The 18,098-nt window shown below is 40.3% G+C and overlaps 1 protein-coding gene across 2 annotated transcripts; it reads right to left on the bottom strand.

The window, feature by feature from the left end:
- Positions 1-8,788: 8,788 nt before the first annotated feature.
- On the bottom strand, positions 8,789-17,858 carry CCDC14 (coiled-coil domain containing 14). Of its 2 annotated transcripts, XM_031058993.1 has the most exons (12): positions 17,807-17,858; positions 17,250-17,313; positions 16,488-16,560; positions 16,253-16,393; positions 15,019-15,252; positions 14,835-14,929; positions 13,327-13,894; positions 12,666-12,807; positions 11,990-12,069; positions 11,335-11,553; positions 11,115-11,247; positions 8,789-10,030 (listed from the first exon to the last, which is right to left on the bottom strand). In XM_031058993.1, the coding sequence occupies exons 5-12, from the start codon at positions 15,173-15,175 to the stop codon at positions 9,055-9,057; spliced, it is 2,370 nt and encodes a 789-aa protein (XP_030914853.1). In that variant the 5' UTR covers positions 15,176-15,252; positions 16,253-16,393; positions 16,488-16,560; positions 17,250-17,313; positions 17,807-17,858; the 3' UTR covers positions 8,789-9,054. The 2 variants fall into 2 exon arrangements, with proteins under 2 accessions (XP_030914853.1, XP_030914845.1); XM_031058985.1 differs by lacking the exons at positions 17,250-17,313; positions 17,807-17,858 and having other exon boundaries at positions 16,253-16,389; positions 16,488-16,563.
- Between the last annotated feature and the right edge of the window lie 240 nt (positions 17,859-18,098).

Raw genomic sequence — 18,098 nt, 5'->3', positions numbered from 1 at the left:
AAACCAAATCCTTAGCAAAAAAATTATATGCTTTCATTATAGTTTGAAAACTGCCTAAATAGGAACAGATTGATTGTTGCAGACACACCCCCACCTGAGGCTTTTGGCTGGACAATGGCTGTAGGAAAGTCCCTTTCCTCTGTACACAGATTTGTCCGAGGTATCAGCTTTGTCCAGAATTAACTTGGCTTCAATACAGCTGAAGGTTAGCAAATATTAGCATTTTAATGCATGTAACATCATCTGCTTTTCAATGTGACTATGCATGTGTGCAGTCTAGAGGTGGTGAGGAAGGGACAGTAGGACTGTGGAATTCTGCATTGTGTCAAAGGATGTCAAGGGCTTGACTGCCAGTACTGAACTGTGGACTATCAACTGAAACTTCAAGGAAATTTATTTACAGATGAACAAACTGGGGGTGATGCCACTAGTCCCCGGAATGACCTTTACACTTTGATGAGAAATTATCCCATTTCCCATTATCCCAAATATGCCTTGGATTGAAGACACCCAAGGGCATCGTATCTGCACTGCTGTTTTAATTAGAGTTGATGTTTCCAAAGAAACAACATACCTTGTGCCTGCTAGAGCTAAGTGGAATCCTTTGTAGGTCCAGGCATGCTTAAACTGAAAACAAAGGCATTCTAGCAACAGAGTTTTGGAAATAAAAGTGGAGAGGAAAAGCCTGAAAGTGATAGAATATAAGAGACATCTAACTGTGGAAGTGGCCTTCAGGTGTTCCAGTGACTCAACCATCCTGGAAGTGGAAAGATGGACAATGTCACCAGTCTGGTGTCTGCTGCTGTCCATTGTGCAGAAGGTTTTTCCCTCTTTTATCTACAAAAGAGATTTTCTCCCTATTTCCTTTGATTGTCTCTATATCTCTCCCTCCTTTTCCCTCTTTCTTTCTCTCTCACACCTGTTTTCGTCTCAGTCTGACTTTCACTGCCATTCATTGTCACTGTAATAAGTTGGGGCCAAGCCCTTTCCTTGAGAAATGAGGGAAAATGAGGGAAGAAATGAGGGAGAAATGAGGGAAGTGACAGACACATTCCTAGATGTGTCTGGCTAATAAGATGGGCAGCACTATTTTACCTTGCACCTTTAGCGCACTCATTTGTGCTTCAAGGACTCCAGATGACCAGAGTTAACCAGGAGAGCTACAAAGCTCCAAAGGTCATACAACAAAGCAAGTTTTTGCTGTATGTATGTCTCACAAAATGTACAGACTTCACTGTGCTCTGAGCTCTTCAGGAGCACTGCACATCCAGTGCAATGATGCCAGCAGCAGGTCCAGCATTAGAGCTCAGGGGTGACAGAGAAAGGCCTCAGTGGTGTGGGAAAGGCCAGGATAGCTTCAGCTGAATTTCCATGGAAATATTTCCTGAGAGATCAGGGCTATCACAGTCACTGCTCCCACCTTCTGCAGGTATCTAGGGATTCTTCTAAGCTTTCTGAAACATAGAAATTATTTGCGAGGAAAATAAATAGGACAAAATCATGATTTCCTCCAAATGTGCTTGGTACATTCAAGGCTCAGGTAGGAGATTGCCGACAGAATTCCACTGCCACACAAATAATATAATCACATATGGGAAAAGTGCTTATGAAAAATCCTGCTAAAAACTGCAGTTTAGAAAGAATTTCAACAGCAACTCCTTGCCCAGCCTAATTAGAAAATGGGAAAATGGGAGCACAATGGGGGCAAAGAATATTGCCATTTATATGAGAATATAGCAATTTATTATCAATTATGGATGGAGTAGGAGGACCAGAATTAGCAAGCTTAGCTAACACATCCTGTCAGCTATTAGCTTCTCTGTTAAATAGTGATAGGACTGAATAATCTAACAAATACAGGTCCTGATCCTAAAACTGAGATGCAAAGTTCCTTCACAGGCTCAGAGCTGAGGTACTTTGATTACAAATACACAGACTTTTACAAGCATTCTTTGGGGAACTTGGCTTGGAGGGTCCCTGGAAGTTAGAGCTATGATTTATAATGAACTAGCCACAGACATGCAGACTCCATTATGGTAAGAGTTTGTTTTCTCCAGTGGATCACTGAGGAAGAGTCTCATCCTGGTAAGGGTTGCACTGGAAGGAAGATGGGAGCAGACTCATATACAACGTGGTATTTGCAAGGAGAGAAGTATGGCAGGAAGGAAAGGGAAAGGCTTTAATATATAAGCATAAAACCACAAAGATTAGACCAAGAAATGCAAAACTGCTCCAGAGGAAAAGAGCACAGATTGTCAGTGTTATTCAGTGCAGTAACACACAGAAGGAACACATTAATTGTAACCTTGACTCAATTGTCAATACTCAAAAGAGGTGGATGAGAACAGGACTAGTTAGTCCCCTAAAACTGCCAGAATAACTTCTTTAAAACCCTGCAAACCCACAAACATTAAATCCCTGGTGACTTGGCATACTACACCGCCAGGCTGTCTGAGCACAGGCTGAGAATGATCAATTACAAGCCTTGTGACTCAAGTAATGAATCTTGTCGCAAGGCTGTAAAGTAAACTTCAAAAGGAGAAGGGTTCTTCTGCTAATTTTTGGAGCCCTGAACGATTTTTCAACAAAACCCAGGCACTTTAGAATGATTTTCATTTGCAGTCCTCCCAGGTCTTGGTAAAAGGGAAACCAGACTTTGGGTGCATTTTGTGCATTCCTGTTTAAAAGGTGAAAAAGCTGCTGCTCAGTTACTTCAGCAGAGGGGATCCAGCTGAAGGAGCCAACTGAGGGGAAATTTCTAGGCTTTTAGAAGTAGTTTCTGGAATTTAGGAGCAAAATGTTTCTAATTGTGGCTTCTGTGGGATGAAATGACTGATGAAACAGTGTATTTGGAAGATGTGGCCAAATCCAAAACAACCACTTTCTGCAGCACGGCTGGATGACAACAGCTTTTGTTGTAGCCGAGTAAAGCAGTGGTTTAAAAATGCCCAGAGCTGTTTACAAAGGAGGAAAATCAGCTTCAGATAACTTTTAGAAATGGCCCCTTTTATAGTGTCACGGGCATGAAATGTAGATATCACCAAAGATCATGCCCGAAGACCCTTAAGCAAGAAGGGACCAACTACTGCAGGCACAGGACTACACCCTGTCACTTTTGGAACCTTTGGTGGAAGTTTCCAAGAAGGCCATCAGAATAGATTTAGCAAACATCTCAGTAATTTAAAATATTAATGGTGAACATGTGTTGTAACTGCAGTTAATTAAGCATTGATAAAAGAATCTGAGCGTAAACAATTACACACTCCCTGGAATATTTCCTAAGCAGCACCACCAATAGCAGCTCTGCCATGCACAGACTGAGGCAGCCTCAGGAACGAGCAGTGCCTGAGTCTTCTCCATGGGTTTGGGGTGATTCCTGCTCTTGTTTCCAGAGCCAGCTGCTGGCGGAGAGCTCTGCTGCAGTGACTGTGCTCTGAGCCCAGCTCTTGGAGCAGGGGATGCTCTTAACCCTTTTGTAAGGATTAGGGCTGGATTATGATAGCAAAAGTGGAGTAAAGAGAGTGGTGGCATGTGAGGGAGTGTTTGATGTGTGCTCATCCAACACAGGGTGTGAATTGGCAGGGTTGTGACTCCACAGTCTGTACACAAGCTGCTCATTGTTGTCTTACATGACATTGTGCTTACAGGTGTGATTACCACTTGCAGAGGGAAGGTTGTTAGTGACTCTCAGAGGCTTCCCAACAGCACAGCAGTGATTGCAGGACCCTGTTCAGGAATGCTCCTGGGAAGAAGAAGGAAGCTTGAACAGGCAGGTGCCTGTATTTGCTTAGTATATGTTACCCTGAGCAAATTCGACTGATGATGGATAGTTTTTAAAATAAAAATAGTGAGTGCTTTTGAAAAAAACTCACTTCAAAGTCTGATCTGAGCCTGTTGTTCCTCAGTCAATGACTGCTATTGAAGGAAGTCACTTAAACTCTTGCTTCAGTGCTCACAGGGTGGCTCCACTGCTCTCTCACACAGCGAGCCATGGTTTAAAAGATGGGCAAGGTGCCAACATTCCCAAGTGTTTGGGTGTCACAGAGGGAAGGTGAAAATCAGTAGTCCTTGAATGTCATGTTGTTGCCCAGGGGCCTGTGTGGGACATAAAAATGCCACACTCAAAATTCTTTGAGTGGAAATGACACTTTGGTTGGAGATAAGACTTGTGCTGGAGAGAGCTTAGTGTCATGGTGAACTGCTGCATCCCTGCAGATTGGGAGGGAAGGGGGATGAAGGTTCAGGGAATATACAGGAACATCTTCCCAGAGTTGTCTGCTGAAGCCTTGAGGAGTGGAGGAAAGTACTTGGCCCTGGTTTGCTTGTGTTTCTTGGAAAGGGGGTGCTGGAGCAAGGGTGATGTTGGGATGATCTTACTACTGAGACTAACTATGGAAGAGAACTGGCATTCCCCAGGGAATAACGAGAACCAGAAACTGATGATAAAGCTATTCATATTCTAGATTATGCCAAGAAAAATATTTTACACTTAGCTTAATATCATAATTGCAAGTCCAAAAACACTGCTAGCTTCTAAATACAGAATAGAATCTGGGAGGAGGCAGTAAGAAAATATATGTTTTGGCTTTATGATTGCAGCGGAGAAATAGCCAGAATTCATCATGGGCTTGGACAAAACCAGGAGTCTTTAAAGAAATAATACTTGTAAGTGGTCTTTAGACATTCAAATGCCTAAAGAGCCTATAAACCACATAACGTTAGCTGTAACACAGATGGCCACTACATGTTGAGCTGTTTAAGCTGCTCTTTTTGCAGTCAGTGAAGCACTGATTTTACACTGGCTTTGGAACACAGTGTAAAAGCTTCAGTAATGGATATTCCCATGAATGCAAAAAGCAGATTTTCAGCATGTCCCCCTGCCTCTGAACTTGCCATACTACTGGTGTCACCTCATGACTGGGGATTGTTCCATGCCTGTGCACTGTGACTCCAGCCTTGTGTGGGGCCAGGAGTACAATGAGAACCTTTGGATAACATTCTCTCCATTCTGTGTCCTGATAAACAGAAGATGTCTATGAAAGCATTGGGCTTTCAGTTCACCTTGGTGTTTGGTCTTCAAATAGGGAAACCATTCACTGATAGTGCACTTAGGTATGACCAGAGGATCTGTGTAAATCTGAATTTCATGGTTGAGGCATCCTGCTCACACACAGTTTCACCCCTGAAAAAGATCCCCATGTAACTGTGGCATTTCCACCAAGCCTTGAGAGGGAAAGCAGTGTGGACTGCTCCCTCACCTCACTGCAGTAAAAGGCAAAAAAGCTACAGTGAATACACTTCCTAAGACTGTTAAAGAACACAGAAACAGTCCATTTTCACCGATTAAGAGAAATCTGGAGACTAAAGAAACTATTTTCTTCTCTACCAAAAAGATTTCTCAGTAAAAACAAACTCAGCCTATGCTTATGCTGAAGAGAGACCTGAGCAACTGCAATCCAAATCAAAGGCTGGGACAGTTGTTCTCTTCAGGCTCCTGTCTGGTTACAGCTCAAATTGCAAGAACAGTCAGGAAAGTGACAGGGACTCTTGATTTCACCTTAAAGCAGAGGTTAAAGTGAGCTCAGCAATAAGACCTCATCTCCTGCTTGACTCCTCTGTACCCAAGGCTCTGCAGGCAAAAGCCCTGACTCATGTTAACTGAACACTCCAGAATATCCCTACAGCTGGCTGAAGGAGAACATCTTGAAGAACCACTCGAGATGGCCTGCCTGAGCTTAATTGATAACAGGTAATTAGTGTGAGTAGTCTAATCTACCTAGGATGCTTTAGAGCTAAATCTGTGTTTGGACTGAATTATCTGTCATAACCACTTTAATATCCAAAATCAGACTCGACATTTTGATCCCTTCTGGTAAACTCTGGTGCTGTGGCAGGTGTGCACACCTGTCCTGGCTAAAAAAAAATTGAATAATCATCTACACTATTTGGGGACCACTGACATGACTAAATTTATGACTTTCTTTTCTTTTTTTCTTTTTTTTTTTTGCCTTAGCCTGTTCCTCTGATCTAACAAAGGAAATGTTTCTTTCCCTTCTTAGGAAAAAAATCACCCTTGTTAGGAATGCCTGCATGAAGTCAGAGACTTAAGAAAGGTACTTGAGGTAACAGCAGCAATCCCCGGTTTCTTTGGATTTTTTTTATTACACATTTTGTGAAATATTAAGGTCTAAAACCTCCCTTCATAGGTAAGTGAATGATGTTGCCACTTGACCTCAGCTGGTGTCCCAGGTAACTTATTAGTACACACAGATGCAGGCTTTACTTCGGCAAATAAGGCAGCTTTTGTTCCTTACAAAGTTTTTGATGGAATTGGGCACAGTAGTAAGACAGCAATCCTTTGTGTTTGCAGGGAGCCATTACCATTCCCCTGTTCTTGGAATTGGACATTGGATTATAGGCACTCATTGCTCAAGAAAGCAGAGCAGGGTTATGTGTGGGTTTTCTATGTTCCACAAGAGAAAGGGTTCATAAAGGGAAAAGAGCTTGATGACATGTTTGAAGAGTTCCTTTTCTTTCCACATCACTGGAAGGCACAGATGTCAACTTCACCGAACATGATTTGTTAAAATGAAACTCTTGTAACTTCTGTGTTTACAAGAAAAACCTAGATGATGCTACATATCATACAATGGTTTGGGCTGGAAGGGATGGAAAACACCCTCTAGTTCCAACCTCCTGCCCTAGGCAGGGATGTGGTCCCTGACAGCAAGTTGTTCAAAGCCTAGAACAGCCTGTTCAGCCTGGCCTCCAACACTTCCAGGGATGGGGCAGCCACAACTTTTGGGGGGAACCTCCTCCAGTGCCTCACCAGCCTCATAGTGAAGATTTTTTATAATATTAAATCATGATCACTGATGTTGCAGTTTGAGCTATTCAAGTTAATCCATAGAACAGAAGAGGTGTTTCACAGCAGCTATTACTGAACACAGAACAGTGCACATTCATAATGCCCAAATATGGGAAATTTTGTATTTCATCGAGGTGCCATAGCTCTGATTGACATACTGGAGTACAAAACAAAGGACCATTACAAAAAAAAAAAAAGTCTCCTCCTTTCTGTTTCTTCTAAGTTTCTCCTCCTTGGAAATGGGGGACACATTTCCAATCTGCTCCCATGTCATTATGCCCAGGGGTGTTTTCCAGTAGTCACCTCCTGCTTTTATAGAACTGACTGCATAAAGACAAACAGGAAACAAGTAAGATGGTGAAACATCTTCCCCCACAGGTAAAAGTTAATGTAATTGCTGTCAACACAAGAGCAACATGCTTGGGCATCCTGGCACCACAGCTGCCTTTGACAATTAGCAATTGGCCAGGAGGAATATCCTCCTTCAAGTCTTGGGTGCAAGGAGAAAATTGAATGAGTTGTCTACTAGTGAATGTTCTTCCCATCTTTTTTCAGGTTTCTTGTGAGTTCTAAAGATTAGAATTTATTGTAGCTTGTCTTTAACCCACTCCATAATAATTGTTTAAATCTTGCTTAGCTTCTACACTGAAACTACTTGTAAACACTTAATTAAAACTTGTTCACTTTCATACCATCAACCTTATTTTGAATCTGAGCATCATGAGTGTGGAGAATACTGAGAAATCCAGGCCAAGCCTTAAAAGCATTCTAAATGACTGAAGTCACTATTTAGTCTAACTTTCCTTTTGCAAAGCAGGAGTGCCAGTTGGCATCTTCTGTAGTGTGTGTTCTCTTCATACCTTTGTATGACTCAGTTACCAGTAACTAAAATAATCAGAGCTGCTCCCCAGCACAATGCATGGACAGCATCCTAACTTTAAATATGTCCACACAAGCAGATGACATGAGGGACTTTTCTCCTACATGGAAACGTACAAAAAAGACTGCCAGGAAGGACAACAATGTTTTCTAGGAAAAAAGTAATAGGCAATTCTGTAGAAAAAGCAGCCTTAAATTCAGGTCTGTATACTGCTGTTCCTTTTCCAAAGATATTCTCCCTGAAAACAGCTCTGAAGCATTGCTGAGGGTATAAGAGGCACAGAATGGAAGAAATGGTACCTTCCTCCACCTGTAATTTAAACACTTAAATTATGCATATTCTTGAGACTGAGATGTGGTAAAGCCTGGCAGGGAGAACCACAGACTGGAATCATTCCCTGCTCCAGTCCCATTCCTGTGAGAGCCAATTCAGGTGATTCAGTCAGACTCTCTGTATTTATGTCCAAGAGATGTCTGACCCCTCAACAACTGTAGAATTTTTATGCCTTCCTCAGGCTGTATATTCTGGTGCTTTCCTAACTGTACTGGTTTGCCAACTTCCAGCTAAAGCCTCATTTGTCTCCTTTGTGTCAGCTCTGCTGCTTCTGTTCCTCAGTATCTTTCTGTTCTGTGTTTATCCACTGGTACTACATCCCTTTTTACTTTAGATAAAAGCAAACATTTGTAAAACCATGCCCTATAACAGGACTGTAGAAAGCAATGGAAGTTTGATGATCCTTTTCTTGCCCTTGTCTGGACTCTCCACTTCATCAACTTCCTTGAAGTACAGTGCAAAGAGAAAACAGTTTTAGCAGTGGTGAGTGAAAAGGGATTCCTTCATGTATTTCATAGGATATATCATACACTAAAAACCCCATAGTGATGGCTGTCTTTATTTTTGGAATAGCATAATCCTGACTTAGCAACTGTAACTCTCAGCGCTGCTCTGTAACTTGCTCCTCCCTGGTCTCTACCTGTGGAACCTCTTGCTCATGTGCAGCACCTTACAACAGTTCTTAGGGGAAGGAAAAAAACCACAAGTAAACGAGTACATTTAATTTTGCAAGTAAAGAGTATAAAATAAGTAATAATTTAAAAAAGCCATTTTATATAAAAAGCCAGTTATTTCAAGTTGTACACATCAAGGGGAACAGCACCACAGCCTAATGAGGAACAAATTCTATCCATAATTGAGACAGCTAGGAACAAGCTGTTACATACAAATATACATATCAGTACCATACTTAATATACTTCAGAAAAACTTAATTTATCCAAATAGCTGCAGCCCATTTTGCTTTCTCATACTCATTGTTTCCTAATGTTATTTTGCAGAGTCCTTTGTAACCTGGCTATGTTGGCATCCAGGGCTGCTAAGCTATTTTTAAAGTCCTCTTCATCTCGAGAAGTAAATGTTGAGAAAGAAGACGCGCTCCAGTCAGACCTCCCTGAGAAATCATCAAATGAAATGCAGCTAAAATCAGCTGCTTCACTGCCTGTTTTCTGAGAAACCCCTGCTGGAAATGCCACTGATGCACAAGGGTATGGACCAGGCTGAGTCTGGTCTGGTTTATCCATGAAATCTTTTGCAGCCCCACTTGGAACGCCTCTTGGTCTCACTTGGACTTTGTCTCCTTCTGGCTTTGCTTTACCCCCTGTAACTTCAAGAGTGTTTTCCACAGTCTTTTTCACATTGTACCCAGCATTTAATTTATCCACTAGAGTTGGATCCTCACATCCATACTGCTGCACAGAGCCTGGGAGCTCACAGTGGTAATCCAGCCTCTGACAAGCCCCTCTGCTCTGGGGTGGCACACCACTTCTTCCAGAGACTGGCTGCTGTTTTTTAGAAGCACTGCTAGTCAGTGGAATATAAATTGTCTCATCCAACTTGGTTTGGTCATCTAGTAAAGTTCCAGAATCACTCCCTGTTTCTGCATCTTGCTTCAATGGAGCTGGTGGTCCTCTGGGAGCTGATGTTTGTTCTCCTGTGAATGTACTGTTAATTTTACTTCCTTCAGCAGCAAACTTGTCATAGGACAGACTTTGCATTTCTACTTCTCCAATTTTATTTGGGAATTGAAGATCCGGATCTATCAAAATATGATCCATTTCTAATGTTTTAAGGTAAGTCATTACTGAAGTACTCCCAGGAAACAGCTCAGGTTGCATCTGCTTTTCATGGTCTTCCAAACGAGACTTCGAGAGAGATTTTTCAGGTTTGGGTCTAACACTGTCCCCTGTGAGGTCAGACAGAAGCTTGGCCATGCTGCCCTGCAAGGTTCTGTTAGGGTAAAATCAACCAAACAGATTCAAAATCACTCACCAAAAATAAATAGTTAAAAACTTTTCTACAGAAAAAGCCCATTAGTTTTATCAGACTGTGGCAAAGTTGCAATGCACTTTCTAGATATTGTTATATGTGAACCAATTCCAAGTTTTTTGAATTCTTCTTCAGCTCACTGTGGCTAAAAAGTAACAAAAATAGCACAACCCAATGAAGTTCTCCAGATTATTCCTGGTGTACCTGCTTTGAGCAGCACACAATGAAACAAACTGATGCCAAGAAACTGCTAGAAAGCAGATAGAAGCAGTTACCAAAATTACTAAGAAAGGTTTTCTGAATTATTCCTCCCATTGTATCTAAATAAAAAAAACATAATAAAAGAAATATTTCTTCTAACTTACTGCTCTGGCCATCAAAAGAGATGAACATTTAGATATTTGCTCTAGCATACACACACACACACACACACGTGTAATGTGACATCATTCTACCACCACCTGGTGGTCAGCACAGCAGTCATGGAAGTGTCTAAACTTCTACTGAAGCATTTGAAATGTCTATTTAAAGTATTCTGCTGTTCCAATCAGTCCCAACTAAACATATAGCAGACAACAGTTTTTTTTCCTCAGCACAACATATCCAAAGCAATTGTAGATACACACCACTATGCAGCTGCAAAAAGCTATTTATATCTCCCAGCTTGCCACTGTTTCCAGCATAAAAGAGCAAGATAAAATAAATTCACAGCAATAGTTCTTTTTGGCTAATAGATCCTTACAGACCTAACAGATCTGCTATTAGGAGTTAAGACTTCACACAAGTTCTGGCAGATAGTATTTTACTTTACCACAGAATTCAAGTCACAGAATATGACAACTGTTTTAAAACAAAATTATAGCAGCACTGTAAGAAAAAGAACTGCAAAGAGAAGGTTTAGCTTATGTGACCTCCCACCACCAAGATACTAAGACTACAATAACCCACAGGATGGAAAAAAAACTAAAAACCCCAAGGAATAAGAAAGATTTTTAAAAAAGAAAAATAATGTCAGGAGGCCAAAAAAAACCTTAGCCAACAGTACCTGGTTAATTCCCTCAGTCTCTTAACTTCAGCATCACGCTGACGTAATGTTATGCCCAAAATCTTATTCTCTTTCTCTGCAGCTTCCAGCTTAAACTGAAGGCTCTTCACAGTTCCTAATGCCTCTTCCACTTCTGAAATGCCAAAAAGAACTTACACAATTACTTCTTTTGACTTTTAAAATGCTAAACACAAAGAATAACCAAATTGAAAACACGCACCAATCTTGAGCTTGGTGGAATGAATATCATAATGCTGTTTGTTTTCTAGCAATTCTTCTTCTTTATCTTGAATACCTTTTGCAAGATGTTTATTTTCTTCTTTCTGACTTTCTATTATTTTCAGTAGTTCTTCATTTTTAGCCTGCAGTGAATCAAGGCCTTTCTGCGATTCTTTCAATTGACTCTGGAGCATCATATTCAAGGACTGCAAAGAAACCACTACCAAAAGTAAAACATAAAATGTTTAAGTGTTTTGTGTGGTAACTTGAATTTCTAAAAAACTGAGTTTTTAAATTATCTTGGTAATATGAATTTTGGCAACAGATAGAAGAGTTACTTTTTTTTTTTGCAGCAAGATAAAGCTCAAGCTTTCTTCTTAATTATTTAATCAGTCATCTTCACTTTCAGAGGCACATAAGCAAAAATAACCTCCTTGGCAGCTGAAGAGCCAAATCCTAGTATGTGGAGTTTAAAAAGGCCCAACAGTCCATGCAAATGCACTTCCAGCATTAGACCCACTTAGTTCAGCTACTACTAAAGAGCACAATACATACAGACATATGAAACTACAGATATATAAATTAAAAATTATATATCTATGGTAATAAAGCTTTAACAAATATACCCATATCAAGCAACATTATTGGTACTTTACATTCATAGCTGCAGCTCTGTCCAGATGTCTTCTCACTGCTTTCTTGTTCCCTAAGTTGCTGGTTTAATATTCTTAGTCTCCTAAATGTGAATTGTGAAAAAGCACAAATTCAGAAATATTAGAATACATTCAAAAAGACTGCACTTTAAATTAGTCTGGTGAGAAGTTGCTTCTGAGAATTAAATGTCAGGGAATATTCTAGAAACATAAAGAAGTCTTAATTAACACATTTTTCTTACATTCTGATCCTTTTTCAACACAAAAGACCCTTTCCATGTATCTGATAAAATACCTAGTATATAACCCTCTTCTGAAGTAAATGCTACCCAGTTATGTGAGAAGCCTCTGAAATGAGAGACACTTTTGCATTTGAGAATAAACTACAAAAAGAACATGAGCAGGCTAACTATCTTGTTAGTGCAGTTTTCAGAGTGAGGCATTCACCCCATCCAGTCAAAGGCCCCATCATGAGGTAACTGATACTACCAAAATACCAAAGCCATGATGTGTTAATTATTGCTTTTTGGAGTGTATAGCTTTACCAGCACACTTTCTAATTCACAAATATTGCACAGACAAGAAGGGAAGAGGCTTAAGAAAGGCAATTTAAGGCAGAGCAGTTAGAGATGCTTCAGGTGCAGTGCAGTGAGCCCAGGCTCCCCGAGGAGCTCCCCACCTGCGCAGCTGGGCGTTCTCACTGCGCAGGGGCTGCAAAGCCAGAGCTATCTCAGCCTGGAGATTCGTACTTCCCACCACAGCTGGGAGCAAGGAGACTGAGTCCTCCACTTCACTCATCAACCTCAGCATTTCTGAGTCACCTGCAAGAAGTGAAGGAAGAAAGACTCCATAAACCTATAAATCTGTAATATAACTAATGTTTTACATGTGATTAAGCAATCTGCAAAGAGATTTAATAGTATCTGGGGGTTTTGCCCCCAAGAAAACTTCATCTTTAACTATCTTTATTTAAAATTGTTGAGCTTGAGTATGAAAACTATGCTTTACATCCTCAATAAAACACAACCATCTTTCCAACCAGCCTAGGTGGGACTGCTATTGCAACCTGTCCACACCAGGACCCTTCTCAGGGGAAAGCTCTTATATGGAATAGCAACAATCTTTATCTTGCTGTCATGATAAGATTAAAATATTATAAAAATAACTTAATACTTATCCAGAGTGAATCCTGAAGGTTTTACAGTTGTGAAAAACCACAGTAAGAAGTCACATATCATCGGACACGTACAACTTGCAGAAACTGAAGTGCTCACTCCTTTAATCGAGCTCTTGTGTTATTTGTACGTAATAACTCTAGTGCACAATGAAAATGTCCTCACCTTGATCTGTTACCAGTGCTCTGAGCTCACCCAGAAGATACTTTACAGTCCTAACTTTATGGGCTGTTTCTTCCGGGCTTTCTTTTCTAGATTTTAGAACCTTCTTCACACAACTCGTCTTGCAGCTTGTATCTTTCACTGGAGACACATCAATTACATCCAATTCATCTTCTTCACTGACCGTGTCCTCACTGTGCTCCTCAGGAGCATCCTCCTCTGTGTCACATGAGCCATCATGCTTTGCTGGACAGTGATGATGGCCCCTCTGCTCAGTCCTGCCATTCAGCATCTCATGGGATTGTAACAGGGCTTGTATGCACCGCATCAAATCTGCTTCTTTTACCTGCTGCTCCTGGCTTGGGGCCACCTCTCTGGCACAAGATGTTGGCACCAGTGCAGGCACTGAAGGGGTTAATGCTCCTGCTGCTGTACAGGGGATCACACCAGGAACAGCAGTTCCAGACTGTGTTTGTGCAGCAGCAGCAGGAGCAGCAGAAACCACTGGGCAAACCACAGGTCCTCCTCCCATCTCTGGCACACACTCATTGGCACTGTCTACAGGAACTCCCTGCATAAAAGATATTCTAATTAAACAAAAAATTAACATGATATTTATATCTTTAGGAGAAAAATCCCAAACAGCACTACCCTTGTCTGACTCAATGTAAACTTGTTCATTCTTTGCTAATTATAAGAACAACTACAAATTAATAATGGAATAATTTTCCTGTATAATAAGGAGAACTTAAAATGTAAATCTGATTTAGATTACCTTTAATGTTATTGGCAACATTAAAGCACAGCTCTTTTACAGCAGTTCTGTAATGAAAACCCTCAGCAGTTTCTTGAATCCAAGCAGAACAGGGAAGAAAAGAAATATAAAGGACAACACTGTTACCTTTCAATATTTTAAGTAGGTGAATTTTTAAAAAGTCAAGGTCATCACTAGCTATACATGGACTGTCTGCAATGGAAGGTAAATCTACAGTCTTACAGATTCAAGGTAAATTCCAGCCCTTTGCCACATTTCCTGAGGTGGCAGCTGGTATTCTCCATCATCTCTATTCCATACCCTGAAATACACAGGCATTTTAACGTGTGACTCTAATACAGCATGTCTGAAGAAATAATTGCCTTGATCATTGGCAGGGAAAGCTCCATAGGATATATGTGTTCTTCTGTCAGGAGTTGCTTAATGATCCTAGTGTACATTACTGAGAATGTAATTAACAGTAATCAATAATTTCCTGCACTCTCCATGTTTGCTGTGCTTTACAGAATTCCCCAGGCAGAAGCAAGCAGCCAGCTGAAATGCCTCTAATTTCAATTTTTGGTGTCTACATAAAATGTGTTTTGAATAGCAGTGTTTTGTCTGTGCATCACTACAGTTTGAAATACATAATTTTTTTAAAGGAGAATGATTAGGAAAACTGACACAAGGAAATGTATAAATAAGTAGACAGTGCTAATTCAGTGTTTCTTGATAGTGAGAATCAAACTTTACTTACTGAGTGAGTGGATAAGGAATTAGCTGAATGTTGCAGGGATGGTGTTGATGTGGAGGTAGGTAAATGATAATTCAAAGCTGTAACATTTTGACATCCTAAAAGAAAACAACACTTATAGATCAGGGCAATGTGGGCAAAACTCATGCAGTTAAATAGTCAACTCTATATTAACAGTTCCACTAACCCTGGTTTGAGGTAGGAGAAGGAGTTACAGGAATTTCATTGCTCTTCTGTGGGGGTTGGCCAGTTATCAGAGACATCTGAGTTTGCACATGCTCATACAGTTTCTGATATGCCACAGGAGAGTGGTCACTGCAAGGCACATGATTTGACTGAACCATCTGATGCTGTGCTGCACTGGAAAGCTCCTTCTCAGCAGGTGTGGTAGATGAGGCAACTTTTCTATTTGATATTGGCACTGCAGAAAAAGAAAGAACAAAAAACTCCAGCTGAAGTTGCCTGTCTTCTTGATCTACACAAACCCATTGTATTGTCTGGCAGATTCTGGAAGGCTCCCTTGAAAACAGAAACAAAGATCCTTTGGCCCAGGATACCAGTCAGATTTTGATTCACCAGCAAATGAATCCATCAATTTTTTCTACCAGATAGAGCAACCTAACGCAGTTGGACAGGCAGCTGTCCTTGAAGGAAGCATAGAGACTTAATCCTACAGAAGGCCAGTTCTAAAATAATTCTTGAAATCTCTGCTTAAGTATAATTAAAACTCTATAATTTTACAGTGCTGGGAAGACATCAGCTACCTGCTCACTTCCTACAATTCCCAGTGGGCATTCTGCTACATGCCTGTCCATATGCCACACTCACCTACTGGATTAGAAATTGCACAGAAGAAACAGAGTGCAGAGAGGCAGAAATGATAATAAATGAAATATTTCCCCTGGGAGCAAAGCAGCTGACAGCACTCCATCTACCTTTCTATTCAGTGCTTTGGCCACTAAACCATTTGAGGTCTTGTCATTTCTAGCCACACTTCCCTGTTTCCACAAATCCTTCTTTGAGAAAAGCCTGGCTGGACACTGAACTTCAGATCAGTTTCTAGCTGTGGATCCTAAACTGAGTCCAAGAACTGCAATGTTTCCCTGTCCAAGAGAAACAGGGAAAGGGTATTACCATTCTCCTCCACACTTCCTACCAGATAAACCTGATTATGTTTGTACTTGTAAACACATTCAGCTTTCATGTACCTGAAGTTCAAACACCTGTGAATTTCAGTAATTGTTTAGTAAACATTTAAGGTTTCTAAAAGGAAATAATACATCCTTTTGTGGAACCAGCCCAGGATCAACCTGTAACAAATGGCAACAATTATGTGAAGCCTTGCTGAATCTCAATAAGTTGAGGAGTCTTTCAAGGTTGCTCGAACAAAAAATAAATCAAGCCCAAGAAAGCCCACTTACCAATTTCTTTTTGGACAGGGGAAGCAGTATTGATTCTTTTTAACCCTTTCTTCTTGGAAGTATTTCCTTTGGTTAGCAAAGGCTTGGAAGTACATTTAAAGGTAGTTGTTTTCCCAGGTTGCTTATGGACAGTCTCCCTTCCTAGTATTAATTGAAAGAAGAAGTGGTCAACAAAACAAATCAAGAGAGTATTACAGAACATAAAAATGCAACTTGTGTTTTCTATAGGTACAACCTGTAGCTTCCTTTTGTAAGATACTCTTCAGTAAAGCTGCACAATGGTCAAGTCCATTATGAATAGTATCAACCTGCACAAAGAGCACTGCAGTCAGTCAATGAGTAGCACTGTTTCCTTTCAGTAAACCAAGATGCTGTTTTAGAGGTGAGTGTACCCCAATCTGCCAGCTGACAAAGAACAACTCATAACCAAAAAAATCTATCATTTCCCATGTACTACTTTGCAATTACACAGATGGAAGTTTGCAAACACACAGATTCTGCAAAATAACTAAATTGTGTGTTGCACCCCTGTCCATTTGCTCAATTTGAGGTTAATTACACGTATGTATTTTATTCTTATTTCCATGTACATTTAAACAATACCTCCTACTTGTATTTTGGAGACAACTGGCTCAGGACTACCCAAAACCAGTACTGTAGCACTGACTGTGCTACTCTTTCTCTCCAGCACAAAAAAGTAACAAGGGCAGCTGCTCTCCTGTGAGGGCCAGCCCTTGGCCATAAGCAGCTTATTTGTATTTGCAAAATGTGCCTTAAGGACATCTGTCAGAGCCAAACTCGCTGCACACAAAGCCCATTTGCTCCTATCTGCAAGATACAGTGCAGACACTCTTGCTTGCCTTGCAGGAGCAATTTCAGGTTCAGAAGAAAATTAATTAGGATCTAAATTAATCTGGCTTTTCTCTGTTACTCAAGGTATTCCAATTTCCCTTCTTTAGATAACATGGATGACTGTGTTAAAGAGCCATTTAATTACCTGATTGGCAGATTCAGTGGAATAGAATTTTACATCAGAATGGCATCCTTTCTTTAAGCCAAACCTGAAAAAGTGAAATTCACTGTTTATACCACCTCCTTAATGGGAAACAAAGTTAAAAAACCACTTACTTTCATTCAATAATAGCAAGCAAAAGAAAATTTATTTTTTCATGAAACAAAATAACTTTCTATTTCTGAAAACTTTGCATAGCTGCAAAAAACATGTTAAGCAGATAATAACAATTATTTGTTTATTAACAATTTATGCCAAAGAAGAATTCAGTCTCTACTCAACAGTCTTCTCTACAGCTAGTAATTATATAAATTAAGTCTTTTTATAAATAAAACATGAAGAGTGAAATCTGTATTTTTCTATGCAAAATTTCTATTCAGTTTGTGCCTATCTGTTCAAGGGCTGCTTAGAACTTTTCAGTTCAAAATGTTTTATATAGACACACAAGGATTTTTTGTTCAATTGAGGTATGACAAGTATAAGGCTCCCAAATGCTCACATATACACTCAATTTAAAACAGTACTAGTGAATAAGGTCTTACTGATTTCTTCCATTTGTTAGCTTAGTTGCTCCTGACAGCCTTCCAGAAGACAGAGCCTGTTGATTACAGAAATACACCTTGATTTTCTTGAAGTATTTTCACAACATTTGAAGACTACTATTGCCCACCAATTCCAAGAACCTATGCCAAGGTGGATCAGTTCAAGGGACGTTACAGCTTTCAAGGACAAGGGTGCAACTGCTGCCAGTAGACCCTGAGAGTTGTGGGTTTCATTTCACAAAATATGCATTGACAGCAGGATGCTTTGTTAATTTCCACACACTTAAGGATT

This window comes from Geospiza fortis, unplaced genomic scaffold (genome assembly GCF_000277835.1).
Source record: "Geospiza fortis unplaced genomic scaffold, GeoFor_1.0 scaffold112, whole genome shotgun sequence".
In the NCBI taxonomy this organism is placed as follows: domain Eukaryota; kingdom Metazoa; phylum Chordata; class Aves; order Passeriformes; family Thraupidae; genus Geospiza; species Geospiza fortis.
This window is presented reverse-complemented; position numbering and strand designations above follow the sequence as displayed.

Excerpts from the sequence above, each read along its gene's own strand:
- CCDC14 (XM_031058993.1), bottom strand. The coding sequence starts at position 15,175 with ATGGTTCAGTCAAATCATGTGCCTTGCAGTGACCACTCTCCTGTGGCA. Across the intron at positions 12,070-12,665 it reads GAGAACGCCCAGCTGCGCAG|GAGACTAAGAATATTAAACC; the intron begins GTGGGGAGCTCC and ends ATTCACATTTAG. Across the intron at positions 11,554-11,989 it reads ACAGAGCTGCAGCTATGAAT|TGGTTTCTTTGCAGTCCTTG; the intron begins GTAAAGTACCAA and ends TACTTTTGGTAG.